Source organism: Labrus bergylta, chromosome 3 (assembly GCF_963930695.1).
Source record: "Labrus bergylta chromosome 3, fLabBer1.1, whole genome shotgun sequence".
NCBI classification, from domain to species: Eukaryota; Metazoa; Chordata; class Actinopteri; order Labriformes; family Labridae; genus Labrus; species Labrus bergylta.
Genome location: NC_089197.1, coordinates 29,364,830 through 29,391,369, shown reverse-complemented (window position 1 = coordinate 29,391,369; position 26,540 = coordinate 29,364,830). Strand labels below are relative to the sequence as shown.

The window sequence follows — 26,540 nt, the reverse complement described above, 5'->3', positions numbered from 1 at the left end:
CACTCAGTTGCACATCAAGGAGAGAACTGATTTTAAACCACATGCCAGAAAAATGTGTTTGTAGTCAGGAAAAAAATCTGAAAAGAACATCAGATTTGCTAAATTTAAAAGGTTTTTGAGTAGACTCAATTCATTTTAAAGTTTTTAGCCCTGGGTGTACTGCATCTGTGTCTCCAAGGCGTTTCACCCTCAAAAAATTAAAAACTTTTTTTTTTTAAAAGTTAAGATTGTCCCAGAGCAAACAAATCAAAAATGAATTTTGTGTTTATTTCTAATTGGTACAAATAGCTTTGCTGTGTCTACATGATGTGATGGCAGATCTTTGAATCCACTGGACTGCTTCTTGTTGCAACCCTTGCGACAAGACAACCCTTCTCCTTCAGGGACTCTCATACAAAGAGCCGTTCAGACAGAGGAACTGCAGATAAAGAGTTGTCAATTATTTGGGTTTGTTCTTGTTTAAGAAAAACAATGTACAAAGGAAGGTGTGGCAACTGAGGGCTCCACAGTGTGTTGGTTTGCATTCTCATTTCTGCTTAATCTATTGATGAAAGACCACTCTGCTGACCCAGATTTGTACAATGATCAATGGTTGTTGCAGTAATAAAACAGAAGATCTGTGTGAAGGGATGCGTAGGAAGAAACACAATATTTCATATTCATTTCACTAAATATTTATATGACGCTAACCAGAAAGTCCTTCAATAACATTGCATGGAAATGCTGTGCAATAAATCCTGTGTTGTAAAGAATGATAAATGAGGAGGATGAAACTGGCATTAACATACAGTTAATTACGTTGCTTATGGCAGAACAATGTTTGAGGTTTTATCATCTGCAATCTCAGATGGTCTTTGTGTGTTTAATTGTTCCGACTCTTTTGTAGTACTGATATCTGTGTTTCGGTATTCTTAGTTTATCACTTTAGAGGTGTCGTTTACAAGGCTTCTTTTTTCTTTTTCTTTTTTTACAGAATGCTGTATAAAAAATATAATTTGACATTTCCTCCAAATTTGAAAAGTGAAGAAAAAGCTAATTCATTCAAATGAGGAGGGTGACTTCCCTGGTTACAAAATTAAAAATTAAAAATGAAAATGAAAAATCCTCTATAGATGTCTCATTGGATTTATTGCTAACGTGATTTTTTCCTATTGAGTTGACGGTCTCAACACTAGTTTCTTATTTTCTTCAATTCAGCTTGATGTTCATTGTGTAAATTATGGCCCTATTCTGAGTAAACTCAAGAGTAAAGTTGGCTATTCTCTTGGGCAGGACTACCTATATTAAGAACTGGCTATAATGGCGACCTGAATAAAATGTCTTATTGAGCATTCAGTTTTAAAAAAAAAGTTTATTTTTCTGATATGAACAATTTGTTTAAAGCCTGTTTCTTTTCAAGCAGAAATTGGATTCAAAATGTGTAACATGTTGACTTCGGTTACAGATAGCATCTTGCTAATAGGTGGAAACCTCTGGTGTTGAAAAGTGAAGCCAATGCGGAAGTGCAAAAAAAACTGCAGTTCTTTGAGTGTCCACTTGAGTCTGGCTCCAAAAGACCCAGAAGTCCCATAAAAACCCCATCTTAAAATGTCAGCAACATGTAGCAAAACATGTAGTACAAAAAAGGATTTTGGGGGCATTTTATAGCCTTGCTGTAACGTCTTATATCCGGGCTTATATCCTCTTCACAGCGGCCATGAGTTGTAATCTAACTTTGGCCCTTTGCTACATGTCATCTCCCACTCTCTCTTGTCTTTCTTTAGCTGTCTTATTCCATAAACCAATGGGCTACATCATGCTGCTTATGTCCACTTACCCTGAAGTCTCAGCCTTATCAAACTTATTCACTGTCACTTATTCAACCTGGATATGAACGTGATGCAATTATTGGCTGAATAATACGGTCCGTTATTTGGTTAGAAAAACAATCATTGAAGTTATAAAGGTTCTAAAATCAAAAATGAGCAGGATTTGTTGACTAATTCGCTGAAATCATATTTTGTGATCGCCTACGACTCAGAAAATCCAACAAAAGTTTTTCTTGGTATGAGGACAAAGTTTGGTCTGAAAGACACTCTGTTTCAGCTTCCAGTTCTTTCTTATCTTGAGTGTTAGAAATCCGACCAACGTTTAAAACAAGTTGGACTCATACAGGTCACGCACAGTCTGCAGAGAGTCAGGCCCCCTCCGAGTTACATAATAGACCACATAAATCCATACGAGGTTGGAACAGGGTGTCACCAGATCACCAGACTAAACATTATTCCATTTGTGTGTCAGGCAGAGGAGAGAAAATCTATACTTCTGTTCTTGTTTAAATCTGGACGGTCTACGTGACATTTAAAGGGTCTCCTGCCAGTTTATGGAAAGTTCTGCCTCCTTCAAAGAGGGGGTCTTTCAAACCTGGATAACATCTGCATCACTGCAATGTTTTCAGGGCATGCTAGAAGCAGGCTTGTCTGAGAAGTTCATCTTATCCATGATAAGACAAGAAGCCCTCACGATTAGAAAAATAAAAATATTTAAAATCTGTGACAGTCTTGCTTTAGTTCTAAGCAGCAGTCCAATGGTTCATGAGGCTCCACAAGACCAAAACACCAACTGAGCGTGAGTTCAGACAGAACCAGAATCCATCTCAATCCAGAGCAGGACAAAGTAACCTGAAAGGTCTGCCCTAGGCCACACAGCAGTACCTCTTCCACCATGGCTTTGACAGACTCTTCATCTTGTCCGCCGTCTGCCTTTTCTTTTTCCGTCTTTTCTGTTTTCCTCTTGGGTGCTTATGGGAGCTGCAGTTCTGCAGACTGGCCAGTATGGCCGTGTCAAACACTTCTTTCAAATTTTTCTGGGTCAGGGAAGAGCATTCCATGTAGGCCACAGCTCCAATCTCCAGCGCACAGTCTTTAGCCTCTGCTGGGTCCACAGGACGTTCCCGGTACTTAGCCAGGTCGATGAGAACCTAGAGAGAGGGCAACACTGAGTTCATTTGTATCTGTGAAAATCTTGTTACTGGGAATTCCTAAATGTCAGTAAAGAACCAAGGGTTTAACCAATGGTCATTTAACAGTTTCAGACATTTAAAAAGCACCATACAAAGAATTGTATAATTTTAAAACCAGAATTAACATGAAATACGCAATGAAACATATAGGTAAACCTAACCTTAAAGCAAAGCATCAATATTTTTGGGAAACAGTATATCCACAACAATATACATAAATAAGCAAATTCATTGTAAAAGGGCTACACTATAAAAAAGTCATACCGATTGAATACATCAGTCACTAACAGTATTTAGTGGTAGTGCTTTTCCTGTTTTGACAAGTTCAAAAGTCTCTTGTGAAAAAGGTTGATTGCCAAAATCATTTGACGCATCACGTGTACACCATGAATACTTGAAGCCATTAGTTAATGCCGGGAGTGTTGTTTATCGATTTCGCAACAGGGCCTTAAGTCTCTAACTAGACTCTTCTCCTTTGTCCCCCTTCGGTGGAGTCGATCACCTTTAAGAAAAAGCTAAAGACCCAGATCTTCCATGAACACCTATGCACTTCATGATATTGATAATGACGATGATGATTTGATGATGAGGATGATGATTTTGTTTGATAATGATGATATTAAGAATGGTTTTGATACTGAACTCTTAAGAACAGCTGTGAATGTTGTGCTTTGCCTCGGTGCCTGTCAGCACCTTTGTCTGATCAGACTTAAAGCTGTTCGTCTGTACTTGTCTGTATGTAGCTTTACATAAAAGCGTATGTTAAGTGAATTGTAGAATTGTATTTTCCAAAATTAATGCCTTGTTGTTTTTTTCATTTTCAATTGATAAAGGTGTTGATTTCAGGTGTTTCTTCATCTTTGTTTCAGGTGTCTTGTTATTTTTTTCTTTGAACCATTAATTATCTCCAACATCATTTGGAGAAACAGATTATTTTATTCCAAAGGTTCACTTTTAACAAAATAAGTAATTGTATTTATTTTTACAGTAAAGTAATATGTTTAATACCTGCATCATAGCTAAAACATTTGTTAAAACTAAAAAATGAGGGTGAAAGCATGAGAGAAAAAGACGTTGATCATATAGTAGGCGGTGTGTATGTTAAATGCTGCACGGTCTACATTTACTCCACCTTGACGTCCTCTCGAAGGTCACACTGAGTCCCAACAAGGACGAGCGGAGCAAACGGGGCATGTCCTCTGATCTCTGGGATCCACTTCTCAGGAACGTTCTGGAAGGATGCTGGACTGACAACACTGAAACAAAGCAGGAACACGTCTGCACTGGTGTAGCACAGAGGACGCAGCTTGTCAAACTCATCCTGAAAAGATAGACAGTCAGAGAAAACATGAAGCAAGTGCAATAGTTTAAAAACAAGCACAATAACACTTTTAAGAACAGAGGTGTAATTAATGCAGAAGCTTTGGGCACTCTTTGTATCTCAACACATTAACTGGAGTTACTGTGAGAACGTTTCATGATGACAGATGATCTTCCCATAATCACAGTTTATCCTTCCTCTGCCTGCAATCCTCATTTTGTTTTAATTTCTTCAAACACACTGATAACAACAAACAATGTGTTGGAGCAGATTATACAAATACGTACGATAACAGTGAATCTAATAGGCTTAATGGGAAGAATGACTTCGTCAGCTCTATCTAATCAGTGAAGCTCATTTTAAGTGGACAGATACTCTTGTAGTTTTCAACACAAACAGCTGCTGCAGCTAAAACAGAGGAATAAAATGCATCACTTCCTGAGTGCTACATCTTTCCGAGGAAGGGATAACCAGACCGTTTCCTGGACACAGACTGAGGCCACCTAGGCTGACACTGATATTCAACTGACAAATCCTAAACTATGTAGGCTACCAATTATCAATGAAACATTGGCTACTTGTTTTGGTCAAACTAGACTATCAATCTGCTGTTATATCAAACAATGAGTTTCTATTAGAGAACACTTGGATATTTGTTGTAAGTATCTAGTTGAACAGTTTTTTTCAGAGACCCTGGTGGCCTTGTGGTTCAGAAAGATAGCTTACGACCACAGAACCCAGGTTCAATTCCAACCAGGGACATTGATTTGTTTGTTTTTGTTGTCTGCCCACTCTTCCACAAATAAGAGCAGCCACAAAGAAGGAAGCCTCTTTACAGGGATTGTTCCAACTGAGACAACAGCAGGAAATACTGCTGTGTGTGTGTGTGTGTGTGTGTGTGTGTGTGTGTGTCTGTGTGTCTGTGTGTGTGTGTGTGTGTGTGTGTGTGTGTGTGTGTGTGTGTGTGTGTGTGTGTGTGTGTGTGTGTGTGTGTCTGTGTCTGTGTGTGTGTGTGTGTCTGTGTGTGTGTGTGTCTGTGTGTGTGTGTGTGTGTGTGTGTGTGTCTGTGTGTGTGTGTGTGTGTGTGTGTGTCTGTGTGTGTGTGTGTGTGTGTGTGTGTGTGTGTGTGTCTGTGTGTGTGTGTGTGTCTGTGTGTGTCTGTGTGTCTGTGTGTGTGTGTGTGTGTGTGTGTGTGTTCCTGACCTGTCCAGCTGTGTCACAAAGTTGTAGTTTCACTGGCTGGCCATCCACTGATACCACCGCTGCACACACCATGAGACAAAATTAAGTTATTAAAAACAACAACAACAAAGACACTTTAACAATCACCCAATCAGCTGGTAGTAAACTAGCCTACTTAAAACTGAGTAAAGACACTTCAATAATAGTAGCCTAAGCCTATCAGCAATGATCTTATTGCAAATCCGCCAAAAAAGAATCAATCAATTTCTAGTTGTTTCTTGAATTTTTAATTATGGTTTCAACCTAATAGACTAGGATCTGTCGGGTTATTTTTTATAAATACCCTAAAGGAAAATCATTTAAAAATGTCTTTAACAGATGTAAAATGTCTCAGTTTAATACACATAGCTATCTGTCCTTTATGATAAAAGCTGCTTTGAATAAACATTACCTGAGAAGTTGTCAAACGCGGTGGGAACGTACTCAGTGGGGTACCCGTTGGTGGTGTAGCTGACCACCAGGCTGGTTTTCCCCACAGCTCCGTCTCCCACCAGCACACATTTCACCCGCCTCTCCGCTGCTCCAGCTCCGGCCCCTGTCCCGGACCGCCGCGTCCTGCCGGAGCCCCTGTCCCGGCTTCGGACCCTCCTAGGCGGGACAGGCGGCGCAGGGGACACCGGCGCTGGCTTGTAGCCCCCATCGCCCCGAGGAGGCATCTGGAACGGGGAGGAGGGTGACATATATCTCGGGTAGACCCGGGCATGTGGTTTTAGTCCCGGTTTAGTCCAATTTTCAAAACGTCCATTCTTCCGTTATCTGCTGGGTTACCACGGTTCATCAGCTGCCCGCTTCCTTTTAGTTTCCATGGTTCAATTACAATAAATGTGAACTTTTGCTCACCCCGGTCAAACCCCAACCTGACTTGGTGTCCATTTGTAGTTCCATGGTTGATTTAATAATGAACAAAAGTCCGAATAAAAGAGCGGGGATTCAATTACTGTTTGTTACAATCTGTGTCCGTCCACTCAGATACACAGACTGTCAGAACTCCCCTTTAAGTGACATCACGGTGTGTGTGTGTGTGTGTGTGTGTGTGTGTGTGTGTGTGTGTGTGTGTGTGTGTGTGTGTGTGTGTGTGTGTGTGTGTGTTTGTGTGTAACAATAAGCTATTAGTCTATTAATTATTACAGGCCTTCCAGTTGTCCCTCTTTTTGCTTTCATGTTCTCACTGTTCAATTTTAACCACATTATAGCAAATGTTACTTAACTGTGTGAAGTAAACAAATGTAAAGAATCAAAAAGCACACCAACTTTTACTCAGTTATAATCACAATCAGTAGGCTATTCTTAGTTTGCACTTTTAGCTCTTTTTGTTCTATCTGGCAAACAGGCTGTTGTTATTATTATCCACACTACAGATGGGTCTATTTTGACACTTGTGCTACATATATCATATAACACTGTCTATTATGTCCTATATAAATTGACACACGTAGCATGATAGTCATGGGGAAAACATTTTAAATTCTTTATATTAAGTTTTTGTGTGTTTTAATCTATAATAATGCATTGTACTTAAAACATGAATTACATTGTTTTTAATTGTCAATGAAAGAGATGCATATACTAGCTATCGAGCTATGGAGTAGAAAACAACTACTTTGAACGTCAGAATAAAGTATCTTAACATATAAATACAGAAATCATGTAGGCCTGCTGTAACAGCCTATTGATTGTACATGTGCTCCCTCTAGTGGTCATCGAGAATAGACACATTGATTAATAACCTCATCAAATGTTCAAACTGAAAACCTTACGGCACGTAGAGTGTCACGCAAGCTATGAAATATCAGGTTACCAAATACAGACACACATATCATATACATCTAGGTTAGTAGCCTATTACCTATGAATATGTTTAAAGTAAGAGCATCGAGGAAAGCGGAACATAACACCAGGTGGTCAATGTTTCCTCACGGACGCTTTAGTGAACTTCACGCGTGTTGCATGTGTTGTGTTTTTGTAGACTGTAAATAAATAACAGCTCTACAGTTTCCTTTATGACAGTTAACCCCGCTAACATGTCCAGCGCCAGCAGCATGTCCACTGCGGAGGTAGTGCTGGGTTTTCTGGAGGATGCGGAGCCGTGGCGGCTGCTGTCCCCGCAGTTCCCCAGCAAAGTGGGAGGGAAACCGGCGTGGCTCAGCCAGGGTGGCCTGCCTTCACTGCCTGGGCTGGAGTGTGAGATCTGCCGCCTGCCCATGGCTTTTCTACTGCAGGTTAGTGTCCCTGAGAAGGTAGACACTAGGGATCCTCCACCCATAAACTACCAGTAAGATTAAAAGTACCAGGAAGCCAGCCAGCTACTAGAAAAGAGTTTGTTTACTTCATAAAATATATTTGGGGATTTTGGATACTTTTTAAATTCGTTTAAGAGAAGATAAGTAGCCTGTTCTGCATTTTTTGACAATTAATAATCCCAAAGTATCTTACTTTTAAGTAGTCAGGCAGATTAGTTAACTTCTGTCTCAGTTTTATTCTTTTTAAAAATAGATGAGGTACTGTATGATGGATTTGTGATGTCTGTTCACTTCATGCATCTGTTTGCTTCTAACCAGCCTTTAAGGTGTGGCTGGATCTAATTAAACTCTCCCTCTTGTGAAAAATAACTCTCTCATGGTTCATGCAGGTGTATGCACCCATTTCTGGCGATGACAGATGTTTTCACAGGACGCTCTTTCTGTTCTGCTGCAAGACTCGGGAGTGCTACACATTGAACGACAGCCGCTGTATGAAAGGTACCTGTAGGCTGTCACTTTTTCATGTATGTTCAAATTACATTGCATTATTCTTGCAATGCTTCAAATTTAGATATTTTTTCTTAATGTCCTTATATTAAATACACAGCAACTGGCATTTCAAACATATCTCTCCTGATCATAGACTGTAAATAGCTCCTGATTTATTTATAGGTGGGGTTGTACATGTTCTATGGTCCAACAGTAACATATGGCAACAACATTGTCTAGCTTGTGTTTTTATTTGTGTGTGTGTGTGTGTGTTACAAAAATTAAAATAAAGGGAAATATCCCTAAATATAAGGCAGTAATTGCATTCAGTCATTTTTCTGACAGATTTCTGTTTTCTCTCCCTTTTCTCTTCAGTTTTCAGAAGTCAGCTAAGCAGGAGGAATGCCTTCTACCCCTACAACCCTCCATCAGGTGTGTTTATATGCCAGGGTTTCTGTCTAAGAGTAGTTATTCATCACTTTATATGGTCAAGAGCTACATACATAAAGTGTTGTTGAGGTAAGAGTGTCATTTAACATTGACTTTTAAGTGCTAATATTAAACATGAGATTGTAGGAAATCTTTATTTTACGAACAAATTGAAAAGTTTCAGTTAATATATATGTCTTTGTTTTTTTTTTCTTGTTTTTATATGTATTTTAACCAAAGTTTAGCTTAAGTGTGATGTTGTCCTCTGTTTTTGAACAGCATGAGGTCTACTTATGTTGCAGCACTTTCTGACTTTTTGAGTTTAGTCAGCGCAAATACCTTAATACAAACACATCAATAAAATACATTTACAGATCAAATGTTTCTGTCAGGACATTTGCATTTATTGACTTATTTTTCCTTCTTTCCCCAGAAGATGAACCGCCTCATGATTATGAACCGAACATGAGTGTGTTGTCCCCTTCTGGAGTAAAACTGTGTTGGGTTTGTGGCTGCCCCGGCACCAAGGCCTGCTCCCGCTGTCACAGTGTAACATACTGTGGGAAGCACCACCAGACCCTTCATTGGAAACACAGTCACAAGAAGGAGTGCTGCAGCCAAGGTGTGTGTCATTTTATGTTCTTAATTAAAAATGGATGTGTGAGATTTTCCTACATCGGCAGCCAAACAAGAGACTTGTTCCAGCTGTAATTTGAAAACATTATGAATTTGCTGTTTATTTCTTTGTTTTTTATCTCTACAGAAGCGACCGTCGTCACGTCTCCTTTTGTCTTCCCTGAGTCAGAGCTGGTCACTGAGCCTGAGGAGGAGGGGGAGGATGTGGAAGAGAAAGAAACAAAGGAGGCAGAAGAAGAAGCAGAAACTGCAAATTGTCCATCTATAGAAAGCAGTAAGCATTCTGTCACATGAACTAATCTAATGTATGTAGGTGAGAAGAAATCATTAAATGTGACTTCAAGTACCAACTACAAAGACAACTTATTGAAACGTCTAGCCATGCTGATGTTTCATTTATTTCTTAAATCAGCAGGTCTTTCTAAAGCCTTTCTCCTGACTTTTTCTGTCCAGCTCTGATAGAGACAGACCTGGAGGAGATGGCTATGCATGAGACTGAAGACAACGAAGTCTTCCAGCGGTTCAAAAAGAAGATCGCACCAGAGCCGCACCAGGTATTTAAAAAAATAAACAAATATGAGGAACATGGCTATGATATGAAGCAATCAACATCTACACAGATGTTTAGTTGTACTCTGTGTGCAGCTCACTGTGTTTTGTTGGGTTCAGGTGGTGCGTTACAGCCGAGGTGGCTCCCCTTTGTGGATCTCTTCAAAGCACATCCCTACAGATCAGGATATCCCATCATGCACCTGTGGCGCCAAGAGGACCTTTGAGTTCCAGGTAATCATTGCCTATTGAATGCTCACTTACCTGACCTCTTAGAGACTTACTTAATTCGTAAATTTCAGGTATGTTTTGAGTGATAAAATGCTCATTGTGCAAAGTTTATTTAGTATTATATTCAGGTCTATGATGGCAAACAGGCCCAGTTGAAGTGCATTCATGTATTTGGTGAAACTAGCCGTGCTACAGTCTTGTTTTTTGCAATGAATTTGTTCAGAAAGTTGCATTATTTGCTTGATAAACTGCTCCAGGACAACCATTAAATCTGTTTGTAGAAATGGATGGTCATATTCAAGTGTGCAGCCTCAGATGGAAAAAGTGTTTTTTCTCTTATACTTGATATTTTAAAAACTTAAAATAAATCCACATTCAGTGCAGTGTATTTAAATTCATTGTTTGATTTGGTTTGTGTCCAATTCATGTAGTTATTAAAGTGTGTGTGTCTGTCTGTCTTTAGGTGATGCCCCAGCTGTTAAACAGTCTGTGCGAGGACTCAACAGGAGCAAGTATTGACTGGGGGACACTGGCCATCTACACATGCTCTGTCAACTGTAACCATGACGACCTGTACTGCCCCGAGTTCATTTGGAAGCAGGACTTCAGCCCAGATCAACCCACAGAGACTCAACCCACACAATAGTTTCTGGATAGTTTTTTTTTTTTTTTTATAAAAATATCTGGTGAAAGTTCAAAGAGTAAAATAGGAGTTCTTGAAGCTGCCCACTGGATGCTCAAAGTTTAAATCCTGTCTATTAAGAGGAAAGTATCAGGGGTCTTCCTGACCTCTGGACTCTGAAATATGTTAATTTCCAGCGTTACATACATTTGATTTTAAGTCAGTAAAACAAGTGTTTGTTGCACAATAAAGCGCTTAACAAAGTTATCCGACTATAGTCGCCTCATTTTCTGCACTTTCAGCAAAGACAGAAAACGCACATAAAGCAGTTACAACTCTGATGTGAAGATATTTCCATTCTTTGACATCTCCGACTGACAATATTACCACAGCCTCCTATGACTGGTTTACAGCCTATATTCACGCCATTTGTTTTACAGATATTTCATACAGTTGCTTCATCAAATAATTCACAAGTAAAACCATTGGATTGTCACTAACGTTAAGTTTTAAGAGAGACTATGTTAACAGTCTATTTCAAGAACAATGCAAGGAAATAACATATGCAACATTGTAAGGAGTTTTTTCAGATCAAACTTAAGGGTTAGATGTTTATGAATGTGATTGAGGGCTAATCAAACGATCAAGATGTCTGCCACCTTTCTTAAACTTGAATCAAGTTGTCTTCTACTAGTCCAGTAAAACTAAGGTCCTCTAGACTTAGAACACTTATTCAAACTGGTACATATACACCACGCCTTGTGGTACTTTTACAAGAATCCTTCAACTTTAAGCACATCTTAAAACAGCAAGTGTCTTACACCGCTCACTCAAACAATTGTGCTGTTTCCAATTTAAGCAGAAACCAGAATATTCACTTGGCAGTGATGTACTTTAAATGAGGCGAAAGAGGCAGCTGTAAGAAGAGACAGTATGTACATATTTATTATTGGACTGTGCAGCACACCACAATTGCAGAAGTACATTTGCATTTAGATTCCTTGACTCCTGATTGGCTGCTGCTAAGTACAGAATCGCTAGTGAAATGTAGAAATTAATATGGTTTCATATAAATCTCTAATTTCCCCAATCGATTGCTATCCATGCAGACACAGACGCAAGTGCCCAAAAATGTAACTCGTTTTCAGCTGAGGGCGGGGTGTGCAAAGTCAGGACTGATTCACATCGGCTTAAACTCAAATGATTGAAAAACAAATACTGTCATTAAACAATACTATTGAAGAGCCAACTTAGGAAACTCAAAGCAACAAACATGTTGACATGATGCACGGTTTCTCTTCCAACAGGATATCTTTTAGTGCTTGTGAGTATAGGGAGAACAATGTCAACTTAGGTAGTAAGTTTTAAGTATTTCTACTATAAGAGCAAAAGTTCCAATGTTTGCTTGATTCAGTCAGACTTTCCTCTTTTGCATTGCTCACAGGACAAAGCTTCCCACTCCTCAAAAGTTTTGATCACTTTGAGGCTGGAGTCACTACAGCAGAGGGGAGCCCATACCAATTGAAACTACTTTAACAGGAGGACTTTGTTCAATTTAAATCAGCATCATTCTATTTAAAACGTAAGGGATTCCAACTTAACTCAGCTTCCCAGAGTGAACATCAAAGACCATGCCGGTTTATTACTTTGAAGGGAAATCCCCTTCCAACATTCGCAAGATGAGGACTAAGATTAGCAAATATCCACTGGTTATGAATGTAGGCATAATGACGAACGCAAAGCAGACTGATTCAGTTTGGTGCAAACAGTGTCGAAAATCTCAGTCAATTCTGTTTAAAGGAATGCAGGGCGGGTAGACCTGAACATGTATTGATAAAACTTGTGGTCCAAGCCGACCACTGATAAAAACACAATATATAAAACTATTTAAAACAGCTGAAAGTAAAACAAGAACAGTCCTCCTCAGACTGCTTTTCACCGATTTTTACATGTCTTTACAGTCTTATGTACAATCAGGGATGTGAGTGGGACAACAGAGAAAGCAAAAAATAACAGGGAGAAAAATGTAGAGGTCCAAAAATGTGAGGTGTCTTGGTGAAAAACATTCCAGAACTTGTGATCATATGCAGTGATAAAAAATCTTCTTGAAAGGTTTTTCAAAAAACCTGAAAACACTTGAGTAGAAAAAAAGAAAACGATGTCACATCCCTTTAAAAAAAAAAAAAAAAAAAAAAAAAAAATACATACAGATGATGCCTCGTGTGAGATTAAAAGACAGATGAGTAAAAACTGACAGGGTTTGGGAGAGAGGAAAAAAGGAGCTGCAGGTTCTACGTTGTTTTGCGGAAGCCTTTCAGGATGGGGTAGATGTTTTCAAAAGCTTCATAGATCTCTGCTCTAACCTTGGCACCTAGAAAACAACAAAGATGTGATTAAATAGGACAACGCCTTAAACAGTGACTACTGGTACTGCGTTTACATTATGGTCAGGATGATTCATTCAAAATGGAACCAATTTCCTGTTATATGTGTGGTTTTGTGACAACATGGAATAGTACATCAGCGTGGTTAATAACAGAAGTGGGGATTTGGGCACATGACAACTTCACTCTGGAGATTGAAGTAATGCCATATGCAGAGAAGAGCTGTTCTTACCTGTGAGTACAACTTTCCCAGAGACAAAGATAAGCAGGACAATCCTGGGTTTGATCATTCTGTAAATCAATCCAGGAAACAGCTCCGGTTCATAGCTGAAACAGACAAACCGCTCGATTTCAGTACACAATCACAATAGAAATGTATTTTAAATGGTGAACAAACCCTGAGATCTCCTCAAAGTATGTAAACTTTTGACAACCTTTTTTTAAATAATCAGAAAAGAGTGACCATCAGCTGAACGGGAGACAAAAGAAACCTCTACCTGCTAAACTGTTGATGCGTAAGAACTAATCCCTCCAGCCGAATGGGGAACTTCACATCGCAGCTTCCCACCATGTTCTGAATCTTAAAGTCCAGGAACTTCGCAGGAAAGCCGAGCTTCTGCACCACACGAGCATATTTTCTGGCAGCTAACCGTGACTGTTCTTCACTGGGGGGGAGTCATGGGAGGTAGATTAGATTTTGGGACAAACAATTGAACAAGAATTGAGAAAAGAAAAGAAGCTAAATTACACATCCAAGGATTTGTGTAAAGTCAGTGCAGGGCTGGAAAGATTATTTTTCTGAAAGACACAGCTGGCTTTGGGTTTTATAATGAGCGTAACACTTTGAAAGGGAGCAAACTAATTTTTCTGACCTCTTGGCTCCAGTGCAGACCATCTTCCCCGAGCTAAAGATGAGAGCAGTGGTCCTGGGCTCTCGTATTCTCATAATGACCGCAGCAAAACGCTACAAGACATGGAGAGAATGAGAACATTGCTATAGCTAAAATAGCCTTGTTATCCATTCAGTTCTATGGCCTGTTTGATATAAATTAGGGCTGTCAAAAAAATAACGACCATTTTCTGTTTTAAAGTTTGTAAAAAAAAACAAAAAAAAACTGTGCATACAAATAAAGCATGTTTATTTTAAACCCCAATGACACATGTTTCCATTTATCCACTCACAGAAGAAAACACACTAATGTTTTGTAAACTCACCTTTGGGTTGTACTCTGCATTCCTGGCTCTCAGAGCAATGGTCTTCAAGTCTAGTTTACAGCCCAGGTTCACAGTAGAAACAATGTTTCTGATAGTAGGGAAATAATAAAAGCACAAAGAAAAGAACCAAGAAGAGACATATTGGCACAAACTGTTAAGTCAGTTAGAAAAGAATCAGGTTAAAATGTTTAAAAATTCAGATTATTTGGTATTTAAAAAAAAACATTCATAGTCACATAATTAATTTATTCAGTCACGGGAAACTAAGTTAGTCTCTGAAGTATCAGCTATTTTTATGTTGGTGGTAAATACATTTTAATTCAATAAGAGCAAACTTATGATCCATGCTCCGTTTTAACCTAAATAGTCAACAGTGCCTTTAGTAATAAAAGGTAAAGCAAGACAACTTAAAAAGTGATAGAAACAATATGGTATAAACAGATACTCCTACAATACTCTAGTACGGAAATGAAACATACTGTAGCTGTGGTACTATTCCAGAGCTCTCTGAGGCTGGTGTGGCCGGTGTGATAGGGGTCATGGGGGTTAGAGGTGTGTTGTAGAGCGGGGTGTTTCCTGGCAGAGCTGTGGTGGTCGAGCCTGCTACTGTCTGGGAGTGGTAAAGCTGTGGGGTCTGCCCTGATGTGCCTGGAAGGCCTGAAGAAGGAAAAAAGTATTTTCTCGTCATCAAAAACACTGAATAATTGTATCATTTTAACGTGTACAGTATAAGAATGGAATTATTTTAAAATTCAAAATGTTATGGTAAAATCAGTTCCAGGCGTGTGACATTATTATCTCAAGACAGAGAGACATATGACAGTAGATTTCTTTTACCTGCGTTTGCCTGCTGAGCCTGTTGCTGCTGCTGTTGCCTCTGTTGTTCCTCAAGTATGGACAAGCTATTGGTGTTCTGTACAGGCTGCGGTGTCAGGCCTGAGCCATATGGCATCATGGGACTGAAGATAGGCACGCCAGGCGTCATGGCACCCTGAAAAAAGACACCATAAAATTGCATTTGAGATTGAGTAGGAAAGCCTCTTTAACAGCCAATTGTGATTACAGATGATGAAGTAAGAATGCATCTCACAGCCCATTTCTAAATGATCTAAACCCTCGCTCTATATGTTGATTTTAACAATTTAGTTAAAAATGTTGACTGCACAGCTATGAAACCTATGAAGTAGCAGTAGTACTAGTCTACTAATTGTTTATGGGAGTGTCAAATGACCTCTAGTACTAGCTGTAAATGTCACAATATTAATGCTAAAGCTGCAGGATAGGAACTAGCATAATGCAGGTTTACGCTGTAACCTTGAAACCTCAATGCTCGGTTAGCTGTTCAGCTTCATCAAGCTACAAGTGTGATGTAAGATTAAGATTTATTTTATTGATCCCACAAGGGGAAATTCTGTTTTTACACTCTGTAGTCATGCAACACACACATAGGCTGAAATATACACACAAACATGCACAAACAGGATCCTATGGACATGCACTAATAGAGAGATGTCAGAGTGACGGAGCTGCCCACAGGAGGCGCTTCTGAGCTGGTGGTGGGGAGGGGGTTTGGTGCCTTGCTCAAGGGCACCTTGGCATTGCTTAGGAAGTGATCTGGCACCTCTCCAGCTACCAGACCAACTTCCATATTTGGTCCCTCCGATTCCCAACCCAAGTCCCTACAGACTGAGCTACTGCCGCCCCAGTTAGCCGTGTGATAACTCTAACGATGTTGAGGGGAACCAGGAGGCTTGTGGTGGTGAGAAGGCGAGTTCATTTTAACATGTCTTAATCATAATACCTGAATCCAGTATTACCTGTGGGGAGGCCAGTCCCTGGAAAGCTGGTATACTGTTGTTCTGGTCCATCTCTTTAGCTTCTCACGTTGGTTCTCTGCCACCAAAGCGCAGGAATCAGCACAGGGTGGTCAACTCCACAGAGCAGGTGCCTCTACTGTGCGTCTGAGGTCTATAACGTTGCAGCAGAAAACACAAAAACCACAGCTGACCTGCTCAGCTGAAACACCTTGTTCTTGTTTCTTCTCTCCAGCAGCACTGCCTCCCCTGGATAGACGGACAGTTCCAAACAAACATATTATTAGTTGTTATTTTATCACCGTACAATATTAACTTGTAGATAATAAATAAAAGTTTTCCATCAGATATCGTGGGGTACAAATATGGAATTCCAAAAGACATGTTAACGGCTCTTTGTCTACAGAGATTTTTAAAAGGAAACTGTCTTCACATTTAATCCATGAGGTCAAACTTTTGCATATATAAAATATATTTCTTTTCTTTTTTTTCCCATCAACTCACTCATTTCACTCCCTTTATAATAGATCAATGCCTGTTTCATTTAGCTGATAGGGGGTTAACATTCTCAGTCTTTCTATTGTATGTATGTGTCTAAGTGTGTGTATGAATACGTGTATAGGTTCTGTATATGTGTTTTTTTTGTCTCTTAAGAGGTGAGGTCCCTTGTATAAGCCTGTTGGCTTCTTGACCTCTCCTGACACACCTTTTATGTCTTTGATAATCCTATTTTGATGTATTCTTAAATGTGTGCTAATAAATAAAATTAAAACATACATATTATAACATACAAAGACACGGAGGGTGCAGCTGCAGCGGTGGCGCGAACACAGTTTGCATCAACTAATCTAACTTTAATTCACGCGTTCATTCATTATGGTCCCAATACATGGCGTGTCCCTTTAAAAGTTAGGATTAAATAATACGAGCAACAATATACATCCAATCCCAAGCAGTCTTCAAGCAGGATTTATTGCCAGTCCCTTTAATGAAATATGTCAACACAGTCAGTGGTTGAAGTTAGCCGCCACGCTAATATTAGCAAATAAAGCTAACTACATCAAACGTGTTGTGGCTACAGTCAAAACAGTGGCTTTCTTTCCTTAAAACGGGTAATAATTACTTCAGTGCAAGCCAGTGCAGCACATTATATAAATAGTGAACTTACCTCAACTCTCACGCAGACCAAGTTGGCGCAGGAGTAGAATAAAATCAGCTGCAGGTCGGTTTCATCCTCACTGCTGCTGCTTCGGCGCTCATTAGCGACGTCGTCAGCTACTTCCGGGTGTTGACGCTTTCTATTTCCGCTGTGTCACAGTTCACAGCAGACAGAGCCAAGATGGCGAAGTGGAGGATGGAATCTGCGAAGAAGTGTTAAAAATGTCCACAGAGGAGATAGTTCAGCGAACTCGTAAAATGTTCAAAAATTCAGATTATTTGGTATTTAAAAAAAAACATTCATAGTCACATAATTCATTTATTTAGTCACGGGACACTAAGTTAGTCTCTGAAGTATCAGCTATTTTTATGTTGGTGGTAAATACATTTTAATTCAATAAGAGCAAACTTATGATCCATGCTCCGTTTTAACCTAAATAGTCAACAGTGCCTTTAGTAATAAAAGGTAAAGCAAGACAACTTAAAAAGTGATAGAAACAGTATGGTATAAACAGATACTCCTACAGTACTCTACTACGACTAAAGCACATTACATATATATTAAGATGCCTGTTTTCCCTAAAGTGAAAGAAACCCATTTTAAAATAATTCACCAGATTTATCCAACTGCTGCATTTCTCAAAAAAAAGGTTCAATTTTGATGTGAACCCTTCAGTTCTTTCTGTGGTGAATCTGAAGAGACCTTAGAGCACTTGTTTGTATTCTGTCCTGTGTCTCAAAGATTTTGGGTCAACATTAGAAGTTGGTTGTCGCTAAAAATTAATGATATTCCATCTTTTGATACTTATAGTATTCTCTATTTTATGGATAATTTAAACCCTTCAATTACTGACATGGTAAATGTTATTTTACTCATGAGTAAATATCATATTCACTGTAGTAAGTGGAGAAACATTAACCCTCCTTTGACTGGTTTATAAATGATTTCAAATATTTTTTCTTATCTCTGAAAAAAATGAAATCTAGGAGGATTGCTAGAAAGATTAGTGCTGACTTATCGAAATTCTTGTTTTGATTTCTGGCCCTTGTTGAATTTTTTTGTCCTTGTTCCAGTTTGTTGTCTGCTTACATTTGCCTGATGTTTTCTTTTGGAAAAGTTTGATTTTTATTTATTTATTTTTTATATATAATCCCCCTAGTCTTGATTTATGTTTGAATTAACTTGTTCCTGTATTTTGCTGTTGTATGTTCAACCTCTTTAAGAGTTTGTATAAACATTTTTTGTATATTTTAAATTTGTCAATAAAGACGGTTAAAAAACAAAAAATTAAAATAGTATTACCTTGAGTAATAAAAGGTAAAGCAAGACAACTTAAAAAGTGATAGAAACAATATGGTATAAACACCAAACACCTACAATTCATGAGAGCAACCCATCCGGGTACTTTGCCCAAACGATGCCGGCCCCGCCCCTTTCTGGGTGAAATCATTCCGGGAGTTGAAGCTTTCTATTTCCGCTGTGTCACAGTTCACAGCAGACAGAGCAAAGATGGCGTCGCTGAGTGACAAATCAGTTTGGGACGAAGTGGAGGATGGAATCGGCGAAGAAGTGTTAAAAATGTCCACAGAGGAGATAGTTCAGCGAACTCGTCTCCTCGACAGCGAGATAAAGATTATGAAAAGCGAGGTGCTGAGGGTGACCCACGAGCTGCAGGCTATGAAAGATAAAATCAAAGAAAACACGGAGAAGATAAAGGTGAACAAAACTCTGCCGTACCTGGTGTCCAATGTGATCGAGCTGCTGGACGTGGACCCCAATGACCAGGAGGAAGACGGGGCTAATGTTGACCTGGACTCTCAAAGGAAAGGAAAATGCGCCGTCATTAAGACCTCCACTCGACAGACCTACTTCCTGCCTGTTATCGGGCTGGTGGACGCAGAGAAGCTGAAGCCTGGAGACCTGGTTGGTGTCAACAAAGACTCCTACCTGATCCTGGAGACCTTACCCACCGAGTACGACTCCAGGGTCAAGGCTATGGAGGTGGATGAGCGCCCCACAGAGCAGTACAGCGACATAGGAGGTCTGGACAAGCAGATCCAGGAGCTGGTGGAGGCCATCGTCCTGCCTATGAACCACAAGGAGAAGTTTGAGAACCTGGGGATCCAGCCACCCAAAGGGGTCCTGATGTACGGACCACCTGGCACAGGGAAGACCCTCCTGGCCAGGGCCTGTGCAGCTCAGACCAAAGCCACCTTCCTGAAGCTGGCCGGTCCACAGCTGGTCCAGATGTTCATTGGTGATGGAGCCAAGCTGGTGAGAGATGCCTTTGCCCTGGCCAAAGAAAAAGCCCCATCCATCATCTTCATTGATGAGCTGGACGCCATCGGAACCAAGAGGTTTGACAGCGAGAAGGCAGGAGACAGGGAGGTGCAGAGGACCATGTTGGAGCTGCTCAACCAGCTGGATGGATTTCAACCCAACATGCAGGTTAAGGTAAGGATGCAGCCTCAATTAAAACCTTTACTGTTTACATTAAGTGTTTTTACCAATGCTGTGTCCGTTTCCTATTCATTACATTGTGTAATGTTTATTTTATACCTTTTTATACCAGCAGTTTTTAAGACTAGCCAAAGAGAATTTGCAAGCTATGTTCGGGTGCATCATCATCCAAAAACCCTGAGAAAAAAATATAACAAAACAAAATCTTAGATATATTAAAAAAGCATCAAGACATGAAAAACTCATATTAAACAGTAAGTCATTTAAATATATAGATAATAAAGATAACTCAGTCAGTACTCCAAAAATGTTCAGAGTCTTGTAAATAAAAATATTATTCATCAAGTTCAAGTTCTCTTTATTAGTCAAATGCACAACATAACAGGCAAAGCAGTCATAGCTGGCAATGAAATTTTGGTGTTCCAAGCTCTCCTTAACAATGCAAAATATATATATATAAAATAGTGTAGAATCAAACTTCTTCCAAAGTGCAAAACCTTTGTATGTGGACTTTTCTTTATATTAACATGAAGTTTGTTTCTTTAAGGAAATGGTACGTAATCATTCTTTTCACAAACTGAACAATAAAAGAGGAAATGGATAAACATTCAGACCGTAAACAATTATGACAAAGAAGTTTAGAATAAACGTTTCCAACCTTTCAGTCACCACATTGACATTACTTTACACCGATGACTAAAGTTAAACTACATGTATTTTTAATTTCTAGGTGATTGCTGCCACAAACAGAGTGGACATCCTGGACCCTGCCCTGCTCCGTTCAGGCCGTCTGGACAGAAAGATTGAGTTCCCCATGCCAAATGAAGAGGCCAGAGCCCGCATCATGCAGATTCACTCTCGCAAGATGAACGTCAGTCCTGACGTTAACTACGAGGAGCTGGCTCGCTGCACCGATGACTTCAACGGAGCCCAGTGTAAGGCTGTGTGTGTGGAGGCCGGCATGATCGCGCTGCGCCGTGGGGCCACAGAGCTGAACCATGAAGACTACATGGAGGGAATCCTGGAGGTCCAAGCTAAGAAGAAGGCTAACCTGCAGTACTACGCCTGAAGACACTGCATGTGTCTGTGCCTGTGTGTGAGAGAGTCTTTGATTAGTAAAACAGTTGTTGTGTTGACACTTGTAACAGTTACTGGTTAATTTGGGTTAATAAAATTTAAATAATATATGTTGTCCTCCTTTTCTTTTGTCACTTTTTTCACATAATGCAGAATAATGTCAAAAGTGTAAAATCATTTAACAGAAGAGACAGTTGAGATTTTGTGGACCAGATTCCTGTGTAGGTTTAGTCAAATCTTAGTTTCTACTTGTAATCTTGTTTTGTTTTTTTAATGACGGTAAACTAAAATAAGAACAGAAGGTTAAAAAAACACCAAGTTATTAGAGTGGTTAGTTCAAACAGTATTGTCCTCTTTTTGGGCAGACATTAAGACTTAGAAGGTTAAGAACAGGATTCAATAATTGCATTGAAATTGGCTGAACTGCATTCAAGGGAGCCAGTTCTAACTGATTTAAAACAATAAAGTATACGTGTATTGTAGATTTTGTGACATTTTACTGTTTCAGAAAGAAATATGAAAACATATTAGGCTTTCTTTACCTTTTATACCAGCAGGATTCAAAGTGTGTTGTCTTTAACCAACATCAAACTTCATCTTTAGGTAAATAATGCCATTTTAATTTTGAAAAGAGAAACAAAATTAACTGTATTTTTAACTCCAGACTTGAGTATAAAAGTTTTTAAATTCATATTTTTACCCACTAAAAGCTGCATATACTCGATATGCAGCACTCTGGATGTGGTACACAGCTTTTTACGAGTCACTCATTTCACTTACCAGTGTATCCATAGCGATAACTCCCTGTAAGGTGTTGATGTTAAAATGAGCCAGATGGATAAATCCTGATTTATTTCAACCACAGCCACTGTCATCAGATCTTATAATAGGGTACTATTTAACCCTATTTATTTTTTAATATCAGTGAATATACTTGTATGATAGATTTATTAAAGTAATGCTTTGGTTGCTTTATAAATAGTTCAATCATGTGCAGTTTCACCTTTGTAGAACTGCATCATTTCATTGTGCCAAGTATTTAAAGGTGTCAGGCAGTTTAGAAGATTACTCAACACAGACTCGCCTTCAAAATCCTTCAGTCCATAAAGCACTCAATGGTTCAGCTCCCAAATATATTTCTGACTTGCTCACAGACTACAACCCTACCAAGGCCCTTAGGTCATCAAGTGAAGGTCTGTTAGTCGTACAATGAATTGGATCAAAGTCTGGAGACGGGGACTTTAGTTACTCTGGTCCTTCACTACCTGTTGACCTAAGGTCCATCACAACTGTCCCTACTTTTGAAGCTAAACTCAAAACCTATTTTCTCTCAAGCATACGAATAGTTACTCTTTGTGTACCATGTTTTGTTTTGTTCCTAATTTGATTTCTTTATCATATACATGATTGTTGAGATAGCTATCTGTCTCTTGTATGTAAAGCACATTGAGCTTACCTGTAATGAAATGTACTTTGGAAACTTTCTATTCTACTCTAAAGACTAATAAACAGCTATGCTTTTGCACCCAAAACTTTATCAATAGATTGAAAAATAAAACACTAAACTGTGGTAGAGAATATAAATTTAGTGTGATAGTGCATTTGGGGAAATAAATACAACTTGTGTGGTGATATGAACCCAGAAAAGAGTCTAAAGCCCTCTAATCAGAATATTTCCTCTTATAGAGCCTTAAATATTTATGTTCAAACATAAATTATCATCAAGGAATAGAGAAAAACGACACTGCAGAGCATGGGTAATCTCTAAATTGAGTCATTAAGTAGTTATATCAACATTTAAAAAACTCATGATGACTCAACTTATGATCAGGTCATGGTTTAAAGTAAAACATTTTTGAGACACATACTGGTCCCAGCTCTTCCATTTCGTTTCCAGAGTACTTTTCATGGTTATATTATTTTCAGAAAGACTTATACATGTCAAAAAGCATAACTGAAACTATTTTGCATCACTTTAGGCAGCGTAAGCTTTGTGATCAACTTTATGAATAAAGGACATAAAATAATGAGACAATACTTTTCAATTCCTTACATTTATTAAGAATGTAAAAATAACAGCAGGGCATGTATCCTTCCGAAATAATGGTAAATCCCAACAGACTAAGAATGTAGCCAGAGTTGAGTGACAAGTTTCTTGCCTCTTTGAACAGAAGTGCTGATCTACAATGAAATTGTAAGAACGCAGATAAAAGGTTGTAATTAAAGAGGATAATTGTTGAAAGGATGATAAAGAGAAAGATTCTGGTTGGTGTGTACAGTGAGTAAATATAAAAAATGGAATATCAGCTCCTCGGTTAAAGAGGTCACTAGAAACAACTTCTGGATCAACACTCCTATTTTAAGAAACTTGATATCAAAGGACAAAACCAAGAGGTTGAATGTGGAAAGAACAAACCAAAGAGAAAAGCACAGAGAAGGGGAAGAATTCCCTCCTCAGTCTTTCCTCAGAGGTACTGTTTGCTCATCGATGCCCTCCTTTGTGACGATGCAGATCCGAAGTGCATCTCCAGTGTAGACGTCTCTCTCTGCGGCAGAGATGAAGACATCTTTGACCAGCTGAACCGCCTTGTCCTTAGTCAGGGGAACTTGCTCTACACCCTCCATGTTCTTGAAACCAATCTGTGGAAAAGAGAGATGGATATGAATGTGCCCTTAGAAACCTGGCTGTCGCACCAGATTGTCTGATTATCTAATAACATAAACACACTGGGATTAGAGCAGCAATAAGTCAGTATACAGTGTGATATTTACCTGGTTGTCTAGAAGTGGTTGTAACATGGCACTTGCTGATCCACCGGCCTTATAAGTGTCTCTCTGGTAGGATCCGACGGGGTCAAAGCTGTACACTGCTCCCTTGCCTGCATTCCAAACATATTGAGAATAAAACAAATTGTTACAAAAACCTTGATAAGGAAAAGATGCAACAAATAACAAAACAAAAGTAAAATAAAAGCAAAAACCAATAACTGCTGCTTACAATCATCAAATACGTGAAACATGGAGACAAAATACATTACATTTGTGTTTACAGACATACTGATACTTATTTAAATTACACTGACCCATGTTTAATTTTGGGCTTTTATCCTTTTATTTTAGAGAAAGGACAATTGACAGTCAGAAATCAGCGAAAGACTGGGGAACAACATGCAGAAAAGGAGACGGGTCGTATTCGATCCCAGACCACACGCTCTTAAGAACTTAAGCCTCTGCATGCTCTAAACGCTAGGCTACCTGCGACCCAACATAATCCCATCTTGATAATGGCAGTACCCACCGTGCTCATCAAGTCCACCGATGATGTTGTAGACGTAGTAGGGGAAGAACCTCCTTCCATACAGGATGGTTGACAACATTGCTGCGATGGCTCCGCTAGTCATTGACTTGTTGTTTGAGTGTTTGTACATCTGAGAGATGGGCAGGGCATTAGTTCAGACGTTTGTACACTCTGTAAACAAATATCATCAACGCAACAACTATCCTAGAAAATTGTTATGAGAGATTATACGGACAATTAAGACTCAATTAACACAGTATAGCCATGAAGACACACTGGAATATCGGCGTCTTGTTCACTTTGTTATCGGTATCACCATCATCAACTGACACTGCTCGGGTACAAGCAGGGGCAGGAAGAATTGTGATGAATGCAGCAAAGAGAGAGTGAAACAAAAACATCTTGCAGCATCAGCACACCTTTAGCCGGGCATCGATGATTTTAGTCAGAGTCAGACAGTCTCCATGGAAACCGCTGCAGCCGATGACTGTTGTGTCTGTCCTGTAATCAGAATCACTTTATTAATCCCAGAGGGAAATTCAGTCATTATAGTTAAAATGACCATTAAAACACAACATAGCAGTAGAAATATAGTTATAAAAGGGAAGGAGAAGTACATTATTCAGTGACACTCAGGGCAGTAGGCTTTTCTATTAGCCACAAACCCCTCTAGGACTTTGTTGGGGAGTTTGGTATCTATTCACTGAGCACAAACCAGGAGCTGCACATAAACCACAGGTCTGCATCAGTGACAGTGCACACTTACAGCTTGTAGCATTTTGGTGAATCCCTGCTGTGGATTGAGTAGCCTTCACTCAGCCTGGTGTCTGAGGCTACAATGGCAAAGTCTTCTCCGGCAACAGCTAATACAGTCCTAAAATACAACACAGGCAAGTTAATTCATCTTGTAAAGTACCAAACTAAAAGAGAATAAGTAAAGTGTTCAGAGACGCTTTGCTGACGGAAGCTAGGATTCAAAACTGAAACTAGAAGATTTGTATTATAAAAGAGTGGCTAATCGTGTTAAATAGAAAGTTAGGATTAAATAAAGAGGATTATACTTTGGGGAAATTAACCCTGCCCCGATCATACACTTGTTCTCAACTTTATCTTTGTGTTGATTCGTTCTCTGCTAGTTAGCTAAGTCCGTTAGCTCACATGCTAACTAGCCAGCATTTGAAGATATTCACACTCACCCTCCGTTGAAAGCGTAAGGAGAAAACCGGTGCTCTACGGGACCGGTGTAATGATAATCTTTCATCTTGCCAGGACCACCACCAAATGTTTGAGCCGAAAGCATTTTTCTGATATGAACACAAACAGTGCTCAAGATGAAATCCAGTAAAGTCGCTGTATCACTGCAATATGGCAGCCTCTTCTTTTACTCGTTACAGCCGCGTGTTCAGCTGTAGACTGCACCACAGCGCCCCCACAGGCTGCCTGATGAAGAGCAGGCGCGAACACAGGAGAGTGGGTATGAGCATAACCAAACCATAGACAGTATAATAAATAAATACAGTCTATGAAGCAAACATATCTGCGGTCATTTGTCCCCTAAAAGAGAGATAACTTCATTACTAGGGAAAAGTATTTTATATAATGGATCAATGAGTCAAGCAGAATACACTCACACATTGAGCCAATTACCAGTAAATCATATCCCCTAGACATATTGGACGACTTACAAAGTAGATTACATCTGTATAAGGGATAATGACACAGAAAATTAAAAAAGAAAAACACATCTCATCCTATTGACGTGGTTTTTTTTTTATAGGAGTTTATCCAATTATAATTTGAATCTTAATCATGGACACATAGGCAGGAAGTGCAGGTTGAAACAGCCAAGTATGAAGTAATAGTACAGTGGTATTAAGTAAAATTCTGTGCTTTTTAAACCACTGCAGGTAGCCAATAACTTACATTTTAGCATGCACAAATAGAAAGGGAATATAAAAAATAAAAATCACAATGTGTATACTTACTAATAATAACACATGTTGATGGTAAGCCATGAACAACTTGGTGCCATAGCTCTCAATCATTTTAATGCATTTAAATACATAGTGCTCTGTTGGTAAATGTAAGTAAACACTTTGGGTAGTTCATTTTTGGCTAGTAGTTATAGTAGTGTTTTGTAGTGAGTTGTGAGCAATTTGCTTTACTGATGGTGGAAATACAATCGCTGCGGAAGCAGCAATCACAGGGTCGTATCAATAGTAGTAGATCTGATCTAGCACATACTGTATACTGTGTAAACTTGACATCAAAATCCTCATTGGACATCAAAAAACCACATTCTCTTACAAGTTGTTTAGTATTGGTGGCTCTTGGAAACTCTTTGAGTATAGTCTAATTAAGAATATGTAACAA

General features: G+C 39.2%; 5 protein-coding genes across 6 annotated transcripts; 2 read left to right on the top strand and 3 right to left on the bottom strand.

Moving 5' to 3' along the window:
- Window positions 1-658: 658 nt before the first annotated feature.
- rhoua (ras homolog family member Ua) lies at window positions 659-6,556 on the bottom strand. Its single transcript, XM_020648689.3, has 4 exons — window positions 5,956-6,556; window positions 5,526-5,584; window positions 4,134-4,322; window positions 659-2,959 (listed from the first exon to the last, which is right to left on the bottom strand). Exons 1-4 carry the CDS (start codon window positions 6,242-6,244, stop codon window positions 2,675-2,677), a joined length of 822 nt encoding a protein of 273 aa, XP_020504345.1. The 5' UTR covers window positions 6,245-6,556; the 3' UTR covers window positions 659-2,674.
- Window positions 6,557-7,471: 915 nt separating this feature from the next.
- On the top strand, window positions 7,472-11,027 carry pdcd2 (programmed cell death 2). Of its 2 annotated transcripts, none has more exons than XM_029277879.2 (8): window positions 7,472-7,783; window positions 8,194-8,302; window positions 8,669-8,725; window positions 9,159-9,344; window positions 9,486-9,632; window positions 9,812-9,912; window positions 10,028-10,141; window positions 10,602-11,027. In XM_029277879.2, exons 1-8 carry the CDS (start codon window positions 7,565-7,567, stop codon window positions 10,782-10,784), a joined length of 1,116 nt encoding a protein of 371 aa, XP_029133712.1. In that variant the 5' UTR covers window positions 7,472-7,564; the 3' UTR covers window positions 10,785-11,027. The 2 variants fall into 2 exon arrangements, with proteins under 2 accessions (XP_029133712.1, XP_020508083.1); XM_020652427.3 differs by having other exon boundaries at window positions 7,473-7,783; window positions 9,156-9,344.
- A 652-nt stretch (window positions 11,028-11,679) lies between these two features.
- tbp (TATA box binding protein) lies at window positions 11,680-17,493 on the bottom strand. Its single transcript, XM_020638927.3, has 9 exons — window positions 17,342-17,493; window positions 16,177-16,422; window positions 15,197-15,350; window positions 14,839-15,016; window positions 14,360-14,447; window positions 14,017-14,108; window positions 13,642-13,809; window positions 13,377-13,471; window positions 11,680-13,131 (listed from the first exon to the last, which is right to left on the bottom strand). Exons 2-9 carry the CDS (start codon window positions 16,225-16,227, stop codon window positions 13,052-13,054), a joined length of 906 nt encoding a protein of 301 aa, XP_020494583.1. The 5' UTR covers window positions 16,228-16,422; window positions 17,342-17,493; the 3' UTR covers window positions 11,680-13,051.
- Window positions 17,494-18,815: 1,322 nt separating this feature from the next.
- On the top strand, window positions 18,816-20,977 carry psmc3 (proteasome 26S subunit, ATPase 3). Its single transcript, XM_020638810.3, has 2 exons — window positions 18,816-19,786; window positions 20,523-20,977. The coding sequence occupies exons 1-2, from the start codon at window positions 18,842-18,844 to the stop codon at window positions 20,859-20,861; spliced, it is 1,284 nt and encodes a 427-aa protein (XP_020494466.1). The 5' UTR covers window positions 18,816-18,841; the 3' UTR covers window positions 20,862-20,977.
- A 1,930-nt stretch (window positions 20,978-22,907) lies between these two features.
- On the bottom strand, window positions 22,908-25,557 carry psmb1 (proteasome 20S subunit beta 1). Its single transcript, XM_020641805.3, has 6 exons — window positions 25,364-25,557; window positions 24,934-25,041; window positions 24,587-24,668; window positions 24,168-24,297; window positions 23,642-23,748; window positions 22,908-23,509 (listed from the first exon to the last, which is right to left on the bottom strand). Exons 1-6 carry the CDS (start codon window positions 25,465-25,467, stop codon window positions 23,324-23,326), a joined length of 717 nt encoding a protein of 238 aa, XP_020497461.1. The 5' UTR covers window positions 25,468-25,557; the 3' UTR covers window positions 22,908-23,323.
- Between the last annotated feature and the right edge of the window lie 983 nt (window positions 25,558-26,540).

Coding starts and splice junctions, on each gene's coding strand:
- rhoua (XM_020648689.3), bottom strand. CDS start 6,244: ATGTCACCCTCCTCCCCGTTCCAGATGCCTCCTCGGGGCGATGGGGGC. Junction 4,323..5,525: donor TTTGTGACACAGCTGGACAG/GTCAGGAACACA, acceptor CTATCTTTTCAG/GATGAGTTTGACAAGCTGCG. Junction 2,960..4,133: donor ACCTTCGAGAGGACGTCAAG/GTGGAGTAAATG, acceptor CCCTCTCTCTAG/GTTCTCATCGACCTGGCTAA.
- pdcd2 (XM_020652427.3), top strand. CDS start 7,565: ATGACAGTTAACCCCGCTAACATGTCCAGCGCCAGCAGCATGTCCACT. Junction 9,345..9,485: donor GAAGGAGTGCTGCAGCCAAG/GTGTGTGTCATT, acceptor TTATCTCTACAG/AAGCGACCGTCGTCACGTCT. Junction 10,142..10,601: donor AGAGGACCTTTGAGTTCCAG/GTAATCATTGCC, acceptor GTCTGTCTTTAG/GTGATGCCCCAGCTGTTAAA.
- tbp (XM_020638927.3), bottom strand. CDS start 16,227: ATGGACCAGAACAACAGTATACCAGCTTTCCAGGGACTGGCCTCCCCA. Junction 15,017..15,196: donor GGCTCAGCAGGCAAACGCAG/GTAAAAGAAATC, acceptor TTCCTTCTTCAG/GCCTTCCAGGCACATCAGGG. Junction 13,472..13,641: donor ACGCATCAACAGTTTAGCAG/GTAGAGGTTTCT, acceptor TGTCTGTTTCAG/CTATGAACCGGAGCTGTTTC.
- psmc3 (XM_020638810.3), top strand. CDS start 18,842: ATGGCGTCGCTGAGTGACAAATCAGTTTGGGACGAAGTGGAGGATGGA. Junction 19,787..20,522: donor AACCCAACATGCAGGTTAAG/GTAAGGATGCAG, acceptor TTTAATTTCTAG/GTGATTGCTGCCACAAACAG.
- psmb1 (XM_020641805.3), bottom strand. CDS start 25,467: ATGCTTTCGGCTCAAACATTTGGTGGTGGTCCTGGCAAGATGAAAGAT. Junction 25,042..25,363: donor CCTTACGCTTTCAACGGAGG/GTGAGTGTGAAT, acceptor GTTGTATTTTAG/GACTGTATTAGCTGTTGCCG. Junction 23,510..23,641: donor AACCACTTCTAGACAACCAG/GTAAATATCACA, acceptor TCTTTTCCACAG/ATTGGTTTCAAGAACATGGA.